Raw genomic sequence first — 18,257 nt, 5'->3', positions numbered from 1 at the left:
TTGCGCGCCATCCTGCACGGCTTGCTCGATTTACCAAGAGAAAAGCTCGCGGGCAATGGAGGCTACCACTCGTGGGAATATCGGTGTATAGGTACACATATCCTTGCTGGGGCCGCGATTGTTGTTTCATGCACACGTGTACCAGATGTACATCTATTAGGCGCGAAAAATTCAATTAGCCCGCAACAGCACCGCCGACTACGTACACGCTTAATTTAATTTCTCCTCGGCGTGTGTGTCGGATCGATTTTCATTTTTTTTTTTTTTTTTTTTTCACAAAGCGTCTCGTACATAGATAGCTTCTGCCGGCTCTCTCGTCTTTATGTTGCACTAGCGGCTAATTGCTTTTCTTCTTCTTCTTCTTGCCGTTGTTTTTACAATTACAGCTCACGCGAGTCCAACCGAGGCCCAACATCATCAATACCCTTTTTTACCCCCCATGAACACGGTGCAACATCTTATTGTGAAGTGAACAATTCCTTGGGGGGATGGATATATAAGAACATATCCAACCTGTTTTTTTTTTTTTTTTTTTTTTTTTTTTTTTTTGTCCTACTTGCAAAAAACCTAGCAGGGAGTAAGGGGTTGCTAACGCACCTATTGGTGCGGACGTGTACGAGAGTGCGAAGACGGAGGCATACATGACCAAAAAGGACGCGCGTTTGGAGGGGCCTCCCCGTGACGTGTGCACACCCATCAGCGTCAGGCCGATGAATAGAGAATACTTTTACGAGCAGTGCACCTCATTCCATTACACGGCGCTGAATTATTTTTACAACCCGTGTATATATATATATATATGTGTGTGTGTGTGTGTGTACAGGTGACGCGCACGTCTACTCGCGCGCCGTGGCGTTACAACCAGCTAGACGCTTTGAATGTCCCGAATGAAATATGACGGGCGCTCGTACGCGCGTGTACCTACCTACTTGCTCGTAGCTTTTCAGATCGTAAAGATCCCCCCCCCCCTTTCCCGGTATGGTTGCACGAGGTACCGACGACGACGAGTGTACACAATAATATATTATACGGTAACGATAATCCGAGCTCAAATGACGGCTGTATACATACACGACGATGGCACATCGTAACGCAAGTGCTGCGGTGCACACATCAGGCAGGCACGTGGGGGTGGATCGTAAATACAACACAATACGCGTATGCTCGCAGTGGTCCATCAAAAAGCAGAGAAGCAGCCATCGCTCATCGCGACACACACGCGTCTACTCTCTCTCCCTTTTGATAATACTTGGCCGGCGCGGCGGCTCGTCGAAAGCTATATATAGAGCGGGGCCGGGCCATTAATCACGACGTCACAGCTCTTCCCGTACCTACGCGGTACGTATTGCCCCCCTTCGCCGTCCTTTATTTTCTCCATACGAGTGCGCGTGTATAACCACCACGCGAGCCTTGCGCGTAGCAAAGCATGCACATATAGAGGCATAAAGTAGCCGGCACGCGGTAGTACACACGCACGACTATTGTGAGAGATTGCGCGGTTATGGAGGGGGCAGGGGGGGTAGTTCGGATCGAGTGGTGGAGGTCAATACGCAGGCGTATACGCGGGCATCGCCGCTCGTGAATTAAAATTGACTGCAGGAGGCTCCTCGGTGTGTATATAATGGAGCCGGTAGCTGTGCAGCTGACCCAGACTCTCTCTCTCGTGTGGGTGTATCGCCCGGCAGAGCGGGGGAAGTGGAGCTTTTTTTAATTATTCCGCGCTGGCGTGTGTATACGGGGGGATCGATTCGCCGGGGGATTATCGACGCTTATTCCCGGTCTATTGGCCGACGCGATCACGGGAGGGGTTCGTATGGGCAGGGAGGAAAAAAAAGGATGGGCTTTTACGACGTGTGAACCGAAAAAAAAAATATATATATTTTTCCCCTCCCCCAAAAAATGGGTGGCTGGGCGCGCGTTCTCCCATCGGAATCGTTGCGGCGAAAAGTGCTCATTGCGAAGCTGCGCGTGGCCGAGTTTCGAAAAAAATTTCGGCAACGCTCCAACCGCGGTGATGAGCCAACTTTGCTCCATATATATATATACATCCCTTTTCCGCTGTGCGCTCTTCTCCCGAACAGAGAGACAAGGGGATCCTGAAACACGAGTTGGTCGTGTATTTAAAACTCTGTAATCTCTAGTGTCCGAGCATATGTCGGTGATGGAGTATACGTATATATGGGTACAGTACCCCGAGCACAGCTGGTCGGCGGGTATAGGGCGGGCGATCGATCTATTTGTTCGAAAGGACCGATAACGATGACGCGGCCATTAGTAACCTTGGAAACCATTAGCCTCGCGGTTCGTGAGTGCGAGTTATACCTGTACAACACACATGCATGCATGTACGAGCGAGTTTATAATAATATCTGCTGGCTTGCGAGAGTGTACACGCACAGTTTAGTAAGTGTGTGCGTGTACTCTCTTGTACGTATATATATATACATGCATGGGGGAAAACTAATTATGTTGCCATCAGCCACAAAGCACTTATTAATGACTGCGAACGCGAAACGCCCTGGCACGTAGTGAATACCTAAAAGGGGGGGCTTGTCGTTTTGAAAATTTCAACGAGATTACACTACTACGGCTGTACACCGGGTCTGACGGTCTATTTTAACCGAGTGTCCTCTGCGATGTCGTGCCGTGGAGAGGGAAAAATCGAGGGTGCACAGGTATTTTTGGATCGTCGATTTCTAGGGCTGATTGAAAATATTTCAAATGTTCAACGCGTACCCTCCCTTTTAGCTATCGACGTTCGAACAGTGTATAGGTTGCATATACCGGAGACTCGATTGGAGAATTCCCACCATAGACGGGCACAACTCGTTCTGCCGGTTATCGAAAATTCATAACCCCCCACCCCTTGGCTACGCAGTACTAGTGTGGAGGATTTTAAATAGCGGCCGCTCTATCGAGTGTAAAAAAGCCCGTAGTGGCCGTGTTTCGATTGATTTTTCGTTATTGCGCGCACGTGCGATTGAGTCGGGACGAAAAGTTCGATTCGCCGAGCGAGTACTGTGTGTGGAGTTTCGGGAGGGACGATTACAAAAAAATTCACTTGGCTGCCGCTGTTGAGTGTATATGATACGGGGGTGCTCGTGTGCAGGCGTGTACGATTTCACTTGCCGAAAAGGTCCACGAGGCTGCAAGGGAGGATCGTAAATTTTTTTTTTTTTCATCCCGTTGGGGCGTCAGCGGAAAGTCATAACGCGGCAGGAATGGCATAGAAGGGACTCGTAAAAATCCTCGTCTCCCCGCAGCTTAGCTTGACCGCGTACGAGGCCGCCGTAGGTATTGTCTTGCGCGTCACTGACTCCGATAACGATGGAAAAATATTTTTGTTTTTGTCACTAATAGTATTAAACAAATTTACAAAGGACAATACCTGCGTGGGAGCGTGTCGGTTCATTAGGGCGCGTCGTGGATGACTTTGTACGGAGCTACAAGAGTTTAATGGATACTCCGGTGAGATCCTTCATGAAACTATTACGCGCGGCGGTCCAGGGACGGGGAATCCCTTGCGAGTAATCGTAAAATTTTATTCGGACTATTACAACCGCGCAGTAGGGGGGCACGATATGAAAAGCCGGTGTTAATGAATCGGCACAAAGTTTTCTTCTACTTTGTTTTGAAAAAATTAGCTTTTGTTTTGTTGTTCGTTGTTTTGATGGTGATTGAACGGGACGAATGATGCATTACTGCGGCTGATGTCATGTGCAAAAGTTTTTTTTTTAAATTATACTTTATTCTCCTAAGAACCTTATTTAAAAAATGATTACAAACGATACTGTGCAATTTTTTTAACAATCCTTAAAAAAGTAAAAATGTATTCTTTAAGTATTAAGATTATAAAGAAGAAAAAGTTTAAATTGATACACGAATCTCCTTAAGATAAAGCAACAGTTTGTGCAGCGTTAAATTGATATTTTATAGAAATAAATTTGATGCTGAAAGGTGTATACACCTAAGGTCTTGCGTTTGACACTTTGTTGTAGACCGTCAATTATGTACTGTTAACGAAGAAAAACTTTTCTTTTCTTTTTTTTAACTGAATTTATTTATTCTTCATTATAGATTGATCATTTAATTTACTAGATAAAAGTGTAAAAGGTACGGAAATTGTATTTCAATAAGATTTATAACTTTTTTCTGCAAAACGTCACTTAGCAAAGTTTTAAGAGATTCTTTTTTTTCTTTGAAACTTAGCAGCAAACTAGCAAGTAATTTTTATTCCTTCAATTAAACCTCTTCAGTTGCGACCCTAGTGTCCTTTTAAAAATTTCAATCGGATAGAAATCACTTGAGTTTTTTTGGAAACCTGTTTGGAAATTTTTTGTCAAAAGAATGTATTGGATCACCATACCATAAAAGACATAAATTATTTTTTGATTCAAGGTTTCGTAAAAAGAAAAAAAAAAAAATTGTGCAAGATATTGATATATTTTCGCGAGTATTAAAAAAAAAAAAAAAAAAAAAAAAAAAAAAAAATCTCACGATAAATTTTCAAAGTCGTTAAATTGTCCCATATCCCGTTTACTATTTACTCGCATCAGAGTCGTTTGCATGTTTTGAAGCGTAACGTCCCGTGTCCTCCGTACGCGCACTAAAAGGCTTCAGGGACGATTAACCAGCCGATTCGCATGTTCAATTAAAACCCACACCTTTTTTTCCGGATCACCGACACGCACACGATCCACCGGATTGGCGCATCCGCGAGACACCACAGGCATCCCCGCCAACTGTATTAACCGTGCACCCCCTCGGCTCACGGCAATTGAAACATTACCGCCAGACCTCGCCCTTCAATTACAGTGTGTATAGGCCTCGACTGCTACAACCGCTCGTCGCTCGGAAAATTAGAAATCCCACAGCCACCTGGTGCGACGACGCGATTCCCGAAAATTTACGCCCCATCGGGAATTTCGCAAGTTTTAACGGCAACTGCGTACGAATGTCGAGGGGGTGGGGGCGCTAAGCGGGGGCTTCGAAATTCCACGGGCGTATCATGCGCGGGCCCGTAATGAGGGTAAGCATGAGTAACGGGCCGCGTAAGGAAGGGTAGCAAACTTGACTCTCGCTCGTGGCTTCCCTCCCCAGGCTGTACGGCGAGCCGCTCGATGGCCGCGGCGGAGAGCTCGCAGCAACGGGGATCGATAGGCGCGCCGGCGCTTACAACTTTTCCGCGCGGGTGCAGCTCTTTTCTCGCCCCCGTGGGGGCCTCCTCGGTTATGCGATCCTCCTCGTGGGCGCGAAAGACTCGCCGTGGCCTCTGATCTCCTTCCATCGTTTTATTGGAATTTACCCCCTCCCACCCCCACCCCCCTTTGCAAGAACGCCGAGGATGCCGGGAGCTTCCGAGATCTGTAATTTTGAAAGCCACCGCGACTCGCTTGTTTCAGATTCCGCGGATGTTTTCAGCGCGGGGAGCAATGGAAAAAACCTCGAATCGCGAGAAAGTAGAGTAAACCAAGTTATGGTCAGACATTCATAATGTTGCAGCTCTCTCTCTCTCTCTCTCTCAGTAAAAAATCGGACTGCTCTCGATAGATGTGTCCCAAACCATGATAAATCGCTCGTGGATTCGGGGGACGGTTTAATCCGCGATCACCCATCCATCGATGTCGTTCAAATTACACCCATCGCGCCCTCGTTTCGTTGCGCATCGTATGGGTGTTTGTCACGTTGTAAGCTGCTTCCGGTTGTTCGAACGAAAAACAAATACAAATACGCTTCGCGAGAGTGGTACAAGTACCATCATCGGATGTCACGAGTAACATTTAATGCAGCCTCCTCTGTGTGTGTGTATGGATGTACAACGTAAGTTTGTCTAGCGGCGAGCGATACAATGAGACAAAAAGGAGGAGAGAAAAAAAAAGGGAGAAATACTCATTTGCAATGATCGCGTTAGCCGTAGCGAGCAACCACTCGACGGTGCACAATAGTAATGATACTCGGAGCGGCGGCCAGCTTAATGCTATTGTTGTACGAAAAGCGGCGTATACGAACCTCCCCAGCTTACCTATACGCACACGTGCTATATATATAGTATACAAAGCCACGAGGAGCTCGACGGAAAATTCATCCGATTGGGAGAGAAAGCGTCGGAGAGTTTATACGGCGATAGCAATGACGGTAGCAATATGGGACGAGAGAAAGAGAGAGCAAAGGAAGAGGGGACGAAACAAGGTTCGCTCTACATATACGTGTAGCGATAGGAGCCGATATACGCTCGTGTCCCTCTGTATATATATTGTACAACGCCACGATGGAAAGAGAAGAAGAAGAAGAAAAGGGGAGAAACATATACACGTGTGTGGATAATGTAATAAGACGGAGGGAGCAAAGGGGATGATGGTATGTGTATGCGTGTAAAGTTGCCGAGGGTCAAGTGCGCGATGTATGTACCTGGGTATTTATATGTATGTATATATATATATTACGGTCCGTATTCTCTATACAGTGAAAGCCGTTTGCCGGAGTGCAGAAAACGAGGGATCGTCGCGAGGAGAGTGGGAAATGGATGATGCCTCGGCGAAAAAACAGCCAGCCGAGTGGACCGAGGGGAAGAAACGGACGATGACGCGGCTCCTCTCTTTCCGATCCTTCAGCCCCACTGATGGGGGGGGGGCTTCTTTTCTCCAGGACGTCTTCTTTTTACCCTTCTACTCTTTTTCTCGTTATTCTCTTCCTTTTTTTTTTTTGTTTTGCGCTCGAAAAATCTTGAAAAATGTTAGATATACGTGTCAATCAAATTATTAGCAGCAAAAATTTGAGCCGCAGACCTCGGGAGGTTGAGGAAAAGAAAATACCCGCGCGTTGGGAGATCCAAGGTAGAGGGAACCGACAAAAGGATCCAGGCTCTTTTCCATAGCAGAGGCACCCACGGAGGGATGAAAGCCCCGTCGAATCATTCGAGGCTCGAATTGCAAATAAAAGCCAATAGGCCTTGGTGGTGCTGCGAATATTAGTGACGGGGGGGGGGGTGGGAAAGAGAGAATGGGAGGAAGGAGGAAAAGGGAGTTAAAAAGGTCTGGTGAGCGCACACAGAGAGAGAGAGGCGCTCTCTATCTCGCCCCGTTCGCTCGAGGAGGAGCGCTCGAACGGCACTTGGATGGAGGAGAGCGAGTCTTCGGTTGGCACTCCAGTCAGGAGATATACAGGAAGAGAAAGAAAGGGGTGAGGGAGAGGTGAACGAGCTGTAGTGCCACCACGAACCACCGCAACCACCGTCCGCGTCCTCCTTTTATTTCGAGGGCCGAGCACTTTTCCGCGCTGAACTTTAATCGCTCTTCGCGAAGCTGCAGCTGCTCGGCGTTTTGGAATCCCCGGCGCGTCACTTGGACTCGATAATGGGGCTGCTGGTGAAAGTGGGCGTGGAAAACCCATGTCGACGTTCCTCGATGTATATATATATATATATATATATATACAAGTATTTTATTACGTGACGCGAGTGCTGTTGTTCCCTGTTATATGAGAAATTAATGGACTGGCACTTTCAGTGTCCGGTGCTTCGAGTGTATCAGAGGATATAAAAACTATAGGCTAAATACCACGGTTTTGCGTGTAAGGGTTAACACGCGAGTAATACATCAGACATCGAAATAAAAAGTATTATCGTACGTATACGTGCTGCTGTAAACGATTTGTACAGAGTACAGGAAATATGACAAAAATGACCTATGGGTAGACCTTCTCTGCAGGTGTATACGCAGGTGTATACTTGGTAGACGTAGTAAATCATGACACCAATCCAAGATTGTTGTACATTTTGTTTGATCACGTGAAACGTTTTAGAAAGATTTTTTTGAGTTTTACCAGAGAAAGCTTCATAAGTATACACCGAACAAGCACATATATAGCCATGTTTAATAATATATTATATATGCACCTATGTGTCTTATGAAAAGAGGACTATGGATTTCCGGTTATATTTTTTTATTTGCTCGAATAAATAGCGGAAACGATAAATCATTTACGTTCACATATTTTACTTTTTTTTTTTATCGAACCGCATTCATATATTTACCATGAAATTTTTATAATATTAGTGTATAGGTTTTCGATAAAATTTGCAAAAAATTTCCAGGTTTCAAGTGGTCTATAAGATTTTTTTTATGAAATTCACTATTTTTTTCGAGCTGGAGGTACAATATTTTCAATCACCTCTAAGTGTGCCATTTGTATGATTCAAAAAGAGCAGACAGGCATTTGAATGTGCTTCCAAACAAAAAACACAGCTGTAGTGACTTTGCCTTGGGGAAAAAAAAAAAAAAAAAAAATTACTCTCACAACAAAAACACGGGCCGTGAATGCCGTCTAATTTGGCATCACGAGGCACAATATCCAGGAAACGATGAGCCGAAACATCTTATCGACGTGCGGTCGATACCAGCGACAACGGAGGAGGAAAAAAGGACAGGGAAACGACGAGGTAGAGCTGGTCCCGTTACCCTATAAATATACACTCGGAGTTGAGATTAAAAAACCTGCAGCTGCGTCAACCCATGCAAAGTCGAATTTTCTAAAAAAGAGTTTTGGCGAATATACCTAATTTCGAGCGAATCGGAAAAAAGTTGTAAACCCCGTTTCTGATGCAAAGCTCGCGCGATACGGACAGCCAAACGTCACGAAAAATATTAAAATATTCTTGCTCTTCGCGAGTGAAAAAAAAAAAAAATCCAAACATAACAAGTACTAACTTCCTCACGGCATAAACATCCAGTGTATCTCTAGTAATTAACATTGTTACTCCCGCAAAAGAGTATCTCGCATATGCATGCTAAAGCAAACACCAGTATATATACACGAGCAGCACAGCAGAGAGAAAAAGAGAGAGAAGCGCAAAAAATTGGGGAAAAAGCCGCGTACGTATGAGAAGAAGGGGGGGAGGCAGCACAGAAAAACTGAAAAGCCGCTCCAGATTCCGGGTGATATTCCAGCGAGATAATTGCGGGAATCAAAGGGAGACCTGCGCGCGCGCTCTCGGCCGCAATTTCTGTTTCGCCTCGTTTCCCCGACAGCGCCCTCCGCGCGCGCAGTACACACACACACACACACATATACAGAAACAAAAAGAAGAGCCCAGCCGTTTTTATCTTGCTTCTCCACTTTTTTCCACCCCCTCGGCCCAGCTGCCTCATTCGATCCCTCTGACCTATCGCCCTTCATTCGTCGCGGCTTTATGTATTCCTCCCATCCGGCATCATATATTTTTTTTTTTTCCTTTCATATATATCCCTTGCCACCCCCGTCCGAGCGTCCGTGTACGTTTTTCGTGGGCACCGCAAAAGCCATAATTACCCCTGAATCGAGTATGAGCCATTGGCCGAGTGACCCGGAAAAAATTTATGAAACTACGTGTATATACATGTATGCCCCATGCCTCGCTTGTGATACCGTATACCTCTATAATACGTTACGAGATTTTACCCCAGACTATCGCGTGATATTGTTACTTGTCGTATACAGTATTTCGTTAGTCGAACTCGAGCATGGGACTGTTGTTCGGTTAACTGGGGGGGGTGATTTTTGGTATCAACGAAATAAAATATACCGGCGACTTCGTTCCGATGTCGCGCGACGTCTAAATGTAGGTGTCACCTGTATGTACTCTAATTGTTGTGTTCGGAGGCCAAGGGATGGATGTTTGAACGCCAGCTTGACCCACTGAATAAATATGCATAAGGTACCGGATTAAAGAGCTTTTTCGAAGATTCATGAGGGTGGGCTGTTGAGAAATACACTTATTGAAGTGCTTAAAGTCTTTTGAACGCTCCATTTGTCTTGAATATTTTGGTCAGGGTTACGATGGGATTATTTCATGTTTATAGAAATTCTCAAAAATTATTGTTTCAATTGTACATGACATCATTTATTCTCAATTTTATCATGCAGTCCTTGACAGTGGTACCCATCGAGTATCCTTTTGTCAACACGAATTTCACGTCAAAGTTGTATTTAAATAAAAATAATAATTACATCCTACCCCACCCCGTGGACCCTTCCCATCAGCATCTAACATTCAATTAATATTTAAATACCACCTTTTAAATACTTGTAAGAGCACTCCCTTCGGAATATCCATATTTATGAACAAAGTACAGTTATAGAAATTCATTACCTCAGATGGATGTCAATTTATACAAACTAATAAACGCCAATGTAAAAAAATCGATTTTTCTGTTTTTTATCTGACTTTAGTTTTTCCAACTATAAGGAATTATTTTTAAATTTTATGAGCAAACGTGAGGGAACTCTTGTTTTTTGTAACACGTAAAATATTTTCTTTTACCCCTTGTGGTTTATCTGTTCGGTCACCGGACCTATTATTAACCCTTTTTTTGTCACACATTCACGTAAGCGCATCAAATACAGTATTCAATAAAAATACACGTTAAATTTAGTGACACTAGAGTATCCCATTTTCTATCGTAATTGGGTAATAAAATCACTAATTTTTCCACCTCTGATTAAATGTAGCCATTTACACTCAAACCTTTGGCATTGAAAAATGTTTTCTTAATCTCCGTAATAGCATCCCTGAAACAAGTTCATTCGGTTCCATCGAACGAAGCTGGCAATTACTCCCGTGGGTCAACTCGGAAAAGACGATTTTTGAAGTGTATCTACAGAAACAACCCCCACACAGAGCTCGCACAAAGCCACCACACACGCGGCGTTCGATTAGCTGTAATTACGTGCTCTCTGCCCGAGCAACCGCAATTGATCGACGCACACTCACGCGCCCAATGATTCAATTAAAATTACACGACTTAGATATATCCGATGTATTCCCATTCGACTCCAAATTTTACCAATGTACATCCGCTATTAACACCCCCCCAATATCACTCTCTCTCGCCTATATATATATATAATAATATTATATGATCGGGTCGTTATGTAAACCCCCGTCTAATAGCTGTCGCGCGGCTCGACTCGATTAAAATTTCAAACGCGCGCTGATGGCCTTTCTCCGTCTGTCGCGGTCCGACCAGACGGTATATACTTAGCCCCTAAAAGTCGGCGAGCCTTTTGATATACCGTACGCACGCCCCACGGAAAAGCCGCATAAAAGTTCGTCCCGCGGCTCCCCTTTTAAGATCTCGGCGGCAGTGTCGCATAAATTTAAAAACTCGGAGCAAAAATACTACGTCACGCGTATAGAAGCCGCGAGAATCACGCCGGGGGAGACAGTGGCCCCTCGGTCGCGAGTGAGGAGAGTCATAAAGCGGGATTTACGGGAGGGACTCTGCGCATAGAGAGATACGCCCGAGACTTGGATTTTTTTTTTTTTTTTAGAGTATCGGAGGAGGCAGTGGTGGAAGGGGAGGTGCGATTTAACGAGTGCAGCCAGCCTCTAATGCGAAATCAATATCTAATTATCTTTTGACAAACCCCTCGCGATCCGACCGGCTGATGGGCTTTTTTTCCATTCGCTCCCATTATCGTCCCGGTGATCGCTTGATTGTTTTCGGCCGTGTTTGTTTCTCCCCATGAGAGCTTTTCTACGTCTTGTAGGTGAATTAATCGATATCGAATCCGGCATCGTTTCAACTCACTTTAAATCCTACTTTCCTCGTACTATGCTCTGCGAAGAATTTTAAGAAGAACCAAATCGATGAGCTGTTTCGCCAAACCCATTGAACCAAACTATTGATTTTCTTTTGCGATTGACACAAGAAATTAATTTAAAAAAAACTTTAATCTGTATAGCAGCCAAGTTTTTTCGATCCACAGCCTTCCTACGTTTATATGTGTTTAGTTTGGTGTAACTTGGTGCACCGTAGATTTGGTTGTTCTTAAAATTCTTATCTACCCAACTAAAAGCTCCGAACGAGCGTTTTATGATATTTGAATTTACAGTGCAGTAGCCACTGCTGGTGCAAAAGTAAATTTGATGACGATAAAACTTATATACTCTACCGATTTTAAACGATGGCCGAAAACGACGTGGAAGTTTACGCAAAGTACCCGAGAATCGATATTTAACGCCGGAACACTTTGCCAAGGGAGAATTTTAGTGTTCTCAAAGTGTCGAGGGGCATTAGCCATTTTCGTCGTACCCGCAATAAAAGTTGAAAGGAAGAAGAAAAAAAAAAAAAAAAGGCACATCCGCGCCGTGGCGACGAAACAACTTGCATGCAAACACGGTAGGCGAGCAAAATTTCCAGAGCGCTGCTAAGTGTTGGCGAAAAAAAAGAAAAATGGCTCCGCGTAAAATTTTTGAGCGCTCCGGCAACAGAGGGAGTTTGATTTTCACGCGCTCCTTTGTATTTTCGTACCCTCCCGATTTACCCCATCGGCCGGTCAATTAACCCGAAAATGACGTTACGGTGTAAACGCCGACAGCGGCTCCAACGTAATCAAATTGCGATGTACCTACAAAAACGCCGGTCGCACGTATCACTTTGGTACAAGGCAGCGTAAATATTTAAAAATCCGCGAGATTACAAACGGTGGTATCCCGATGCAGACAACGAGGAGTGAAATTTCCTGTTCGGAAAAAAATTTCCAGACTCGGAGAGGCAATTAGCCGAGAGCTGTATGCGCTCGGGAGGGGTTGTTTTATTTCCTTCCGCTCTTCGAGGAGACGCCACCGCGAGGCGGTGTGAAAAACGAGCGAAACCGGAAAACCATTCGGCTAACGCTCCCTGTACTCTTTTTTGCTCGCGTGCCACGCACGGTTTGACACACACCCACACGTACGTGGCCTCCGCGTTTAATCTCGGCGTAGAGATCCAGCGTATACCCGCGGCTGCAGGTAATTTTTCGCCCACTCCGAGTGTATTTACGCTTCGGGAGCCGCGATTTGTCTTGCCCGAGGAGACCGAGCGTTTTTTTCCCCCCTCGTTTCGCAAGGAGCTCTTCACCGGCGTTTTCGCGCCAGCCGTGGCAGGACACCGCACATGACACAGGGATATTGTTTTCGGGGTAAAGTTGGGTTCAGTGCCCCGCTGTTGGACGAACGCGAGAAACCAATCGCCGAAATTCTCTCTCCCACGAAGGAAAAAAAAAAAAAAAAAAAAAAAAAAGGCACCGACTCTTTGTTAGGCTAGCGTGCGCCGTAACTGCGCGTCCGTACAATAAAAAGGGGAAAAACTTAATCTCGGCTCCACAATCAGCGTAAAAGCAAACTCGCGCGCAGCTCCCCGGGGGATGGAAAAATGAAAATTCGGGCGTGGCTCTGGCCTCCTCGCCGCGATGCAAATCATTTGCTGTAGCCGGTTTCTCTCTTGCCCCTGAATAATTCGTTCGGCGGCCGTTTCGTAATTATAACGGTATATACACGAGGTCTTGCCCGCGATATCTCAGCGAGGCCAGTAGTGCCGCTCGGCGCATAGTCCGACACCCGTGTATTATATACACACCAGTGATAACTTGGATCGTTAGGTCGGCCCACGGCGCGCTCTCGTTATAACACATATAGCTCGGCCGTTTTGAGGCTTGCATTAAACATGCCCCCGGCTAGCGGTGCCGGTGCACGTTTACCATCCACGAGCCCGTGAAAATTGAATCTTCGATTTGCTTTCGTTTCGTTTAATGTTGAAGCAACGGTATAGAGGATTACTCTCATCGCCGAGTACGACAATTTGTCGAACCGATTAATCAGTTTTAACGAAACGAGCATCGGTTTTGGGGTCACGCGCGTACCTATTTTTGTACTCCAATTAAACATCGCTAAAAAAGTCAATCGAATCAACCCGCCGGCTCCCCTTATCCCGGCACATCCATTATACAAGAGAGGCCGACTCGAGTGCACCCACTTGTACGTTGGCTGCCGCACAATGCGCGGTATACGTATGCGCGACCCATCGATTTCTCGGTGTCCTGATTTGCTCGACATACGAAGCTCGTCGCACCATCGGAGGGATGCACTGAAATGATTCTTTTTCATTTTTCTTCCCCGTACCAAGCATTGACATCAAAAGCCACGTAGCGATGGATTCCCCCTCGCCCAAATGGTACAATCGAAGCATTGATTACTCGGTACGTAGAGGTACACAGAGATCGGACCCACGGGGTAATGGATTAATTAAAACAACGGGGCAAATGATCAAACGCGCGCGCAACCTTTTCCCGCAGCACTACTAGCTCGCGCATCGAAAATTAATCGTCCGTAGATGAGCTACGGGCTCCGAGCCCCCGCTCGCTTCGATATTACCGCTCATACGTACCAGAGAGGGGTGGGAAAAACGGAAAAACCCACGCGCCCGTAAATAAAATCACTCAGCGACGCGTGTCAAGGTGTGTGTTTTTTTTTTTTTTTTTCGTTCGTTGTCCCAGCTCACACCAGCTAGCGGCTCGTAAAATCAATGTCTTCCGCGAAAAGAGAGCAGTAAAACCCAGCCGAGCCCCTCGTTGTTTGCTTAAGCCGATGCTCGCGGGATAAATGTTGCAGCGTGCCCATACAATATACATGTACACGAAACAGCTAGCATTACCACACTCGACTCGGGCAAGAGAAACGGAAAATAGTAAAAGCAGGGGGAGGATATTTTACGAAACTTCCGGCTCGCGTGCCGCGGTCGCATGGACTGCCGCTCCGAGCCCCCTAAACGCGGCTATTCCACGGGGAGCTGTATACACACGAGCTCGTGCACACATAAATTTGTGCCACTGTCCAAGTATGTGTGTTGCTCCGGGGGAGAGACGACTACGTTGCCGTAAAGAGCTTTCGCGGAAGCGCGGGAAATAATATCCGTGGAAATCGGGATGGAGCGGCTGCGCCGGCTTACCTTAAGCATCGTCACTTTGAGGGTATGGGGAGAAAGGAGCCGAGTTCAGAGACGGTAGATGTATTCGATCGTTCTGACAATTTTCCGGGGGGTTATTGGACAATCAAATTTTCCGAGCCATCGATTATATATATATGCGCCTATGTGGGGCAGCGTTGGGTTTTTCACGTGAACTCGAGCTATACGCCGTGTTTTAAACATTCAAGCGGGGGTGGTCGTATGATGCGCTTCTCTGAAAAACACCCTTACCCGGTAAGCGTACCTCGTAAATCCCCTTCCGGGAACACTTGAGGCGCTATGGATTTTAATTTTGTGGGTCAGTTGCGTGCACGGGCCGGCCTAGTTGCACGGCAAAACAGCAGTGCCCCGTGTATTTTTAATCAAACGTCAGAGGAGATCAATAAAGTATTGGACACTCAATAGTATATACATATACCTACGCAAGAGCCGATACACGCCCCCTGGACATCGAACAATTGATGCACACAGTGTCCAATCGCTCGTACGCATACGTAACTATATAGTGAAATCTCGAATGCGGACGTAATATACCTACGTTGTATTGTAGATTTAGGGATATGTATCCTCGAGGCACATGTACTTGAAAATCGGATGGGGTGTCCAATCGCGTTCTCTGAAAAGGCTCGATAGCCAAAAACGCCGCCGAAATGGTACCAACTTTCATATAAATGCACGCAACGGTGGCTGGTCGGCTGTTATAAAATATACATATAGGATGGAAAAATACGGCCAATTGGGACAAAGCTCCGCTGCGTGGGAAAAAAAAGAGCGCGAGGGCGCATTGGGAAATATCTGGGGGGGGAGAAGGGGGAGAGCTACTTTACGGCTTTTCCAGCACCTCGACACCCTTTTCCGGTTTCTCTCGTCTATCCCCACTTTTTCTTCCTTTCTCGCTGTTTTTTTTTTTTTTTCCTCTTGCCACCCTGCGTGCGGAGTTTTGTTGGAGTGCACGTGTACGGGGGTGGGGGGGGGTGTGAAAAAAGAGACGGGGTCGATAACATCGGCTCCATCATTTTTTGTTCTTCGGGGATTATCGCGTGGGTGCCCATACTTTCTCGATGACACGAGGCAGCCAATGGAAATTCCATCGCGTCTGGCTCCCTCTCCGTCGATAACGCGGCACGTGTATGCACCTATATACGAGCACAAAAGGGTGGGGAGGAACAAAAGGAGTCTCCCGCGACGCTTGGCTCTTTTCGAGCCTCGCCGGGTGCCAGAGTGCTTTTGGCATATGTTTCGCAAGCCATCAATGATAGCCTCATATATCGAAGCGTTCGCGCGTAAAATTGTACTTCCCCCACTCGGTCCGAGACAATTTCAAGCAATTATGTATAACGTACACGCATGGCGGTATACATAAAAAAAAAATTAGCTCACTCAAAAAAGTGTAAAAGTATGTATGATATGGGAACATGTATATGAAAATATGATAACGTGTGGGGGATGATGAGCTTACTTTTCTGCGTCCGCAGCAGAGCATGTCTGCGACGCTGCTGCTACGTCGTAGGTGGTGTCGAGGCTCCGGCAAAGACGACCAAACGAGGGACTGCTGCTGATAACCTGACCCAAGCGTACCCCCGTTGGCGTCCCCCCGCACCTGCAGCAGCGGCCGCTCCTGATGAGGCTCTTCCCTCGCCGCTGACACTCGCTTTCCCCTTACAACGCAGTTCCCCCTCTGCTGCTGCTGCTCCTCCTCCTGCTCCTGACCGACTCGACCACCGTACTTTATGTGCACGTATTTTCGCCACTGCATTAGTCCAGCGCTTCATGACCCGCTTCCTGAAACACAAATGGACATTTTGCCTTGCGATAAAATCATTTTGCAACCAGTGCGCTTCCGATTGTTGCAACGAGCGAGGGGAGTAGTATCAGTGCACCCGACCGCAAGTAACGAGGGGCTTTTGGGCGCAAAACGCCGGCCAAAGTTTTCCCTCCCCCCCCCCATGCTTACTTAATATGTTCCAAAGTCCAAGTGCAATTTAAACTTTGAGCCGCGCAAAGTCTCGAGCTGAGCTTTTCTCCCTTCGTTCTCTCTCTTGCGTGCTTGTACACCCAGCATCAGCCTTTTTTTTTTTTTTTTTTTATGTGTGCCCCTCAAAAGCCCTTGGGCTCTCTTGACGGCAACATCCTCGGGATGAAAAAAAAATTCTCCAAGCATCGATACGTGCAGGACAAATGTTTTTCCCGTGCGACAAAGAGCTTGCTCCTCGAGAATGTAACGCGGATTCCGCTAAAAGGCCGAGCGCTACCCTAAAAGAGAGAGGGGGGATGCAGGTGCTTGTAAAGTGTAGTATGAGCATCGGGGGGGAACAGAGCAGTTAAAAAGCGCAAAACAAATCCGTAATCCTGAAAGCTCGATAATCCTACAATCCGCAGCGAACATTTGCATTATCCGGAAGGAAAAACACGAGAGTGTATATACGAATAAATGGGGGTTGCAGGGAGTGCGTCGTGGGGGGTTTTTTTTTTCTCTTTAAAGTAGCAAAGGCTGCAGTGCGGCGCAAAGGAGCGAGCCAAATGAAAGACCAGGTTTTTCCGTTCCTTGGTTTTGGAGGAGAAGAGAGTCACGATCGCATGAAAAAAAAAAAATGAGCCAACGTAACCAGACAAGATCGGCGTGTGTGTATCGGTTTTCCATTTGTCGCGGTGTTCCATGGGCCGTGGAGCACGGGAAATCCTCGAAATCCCCCCGGCCGTATATGAGTTATTAGGACACTTGGACCCCCCTCCACTCGCCTTTTTTTTCTCCCTTCCTGTCTCTATACATCTCGGGATTTTCGGGCGATCGGCTGTGCTTCCCCTTTCGCTTGCTCGGCCGCACACGCGTGTCTTTTACCGTGTGCTGTGTAGGGGTAAGTATGGGAAAGAGAGTCGACACTCGGACGGTGACGATACGCTTCTCCCGCGCATCCGAGGTTGACTTTTGTTTCGCGACCCGCTGCTGTTACGCGGAGGACTCTCTCTTTGCCCTCCGGAGCTTTTGATCTCCACATCTGTCGCGTCGACGCCCCAGCGAAGTCTCCTATGCCCTCCAAGTGAGGTAAATAAAACATCCCCCCTCCCCCTGCATCCCGTATTCCCACTGTAACTTCACTCCCGCGTTTGCTCATTGTGTCTCCTATTTTTAAAATAATTTGAATCCATCAGTATGTAATATAATGTGCTTATAGTGTTAAATAAAACTGCAACATGTCCAAGGGTGAGAGGGAATAATGCGTTCCACGTATCGAAAATATATATCTACTTCTACATCGGAAAAAAATAATATGCATAGCCTTGTGGCCCGCGAGCCTGTCACGTCAGCTAAACGTATATATTTACCGGTAGAGCTCCATACAGTTGCAAAAACTCCCTCCTGCGAAGATGCGGCGCACCGAATAACTTTGTGCCGAGCGCATATTTTTATAATCTCGGTCTGCAGCCTCTTCCTCTTCTTGCGTGTACGTATATACACCCTCGCGACGACTTGGATGGCGATTCGAGGCCGCGAGA

General features: G+C 46.5%; 1 protein-coding gene across 1 annotated transcript in view; it reads right to left on the bottom strand.

Annotated features, from left to right (window-relative positions):
* Positions 1 to 16,518, bottom strand: part of RhoGAP100F (Rho GTPase activating protein at 100F) — a 55,256-nt gene extending 38,738 nt beyond the window's left edge. The window contains exon 1 of the mRNA XM_089592097.1: positions 16,222 to 16,518. Coding sequence (XP_089448223.1) covers positions 16,222 to 16,518 — 297 coding nt within the window. The remainder of the gene's footprint in view (positions 1 to 16,221) is intronic.
* Positions 16,519 to 18,257: the final 1,739 nt, after the last annotated feature.

The sequence above is a fragment of the Copidosoma floridanum genome, unplaced genomic scaffold (genome assembly GCF_036245765.1).
Source record: "Copidosoma floridanum isolate Cflo_tuat_1 unplaced genomic scaffold, Cflo_Japanese_pri ptg000014l, whole genome shotgun sequence".
Lineage (NCBI taxonomy): Eukaryota > Metazoa > Arthropoda > Insecta > Hymenoptera > Encyrtidae > Copidosoma > Copidosoma floridanum.
Note: the sequence above shows the minus strand (reverse complement) of the source record. Positions and strands in the feature narration are given on the sequence as shown.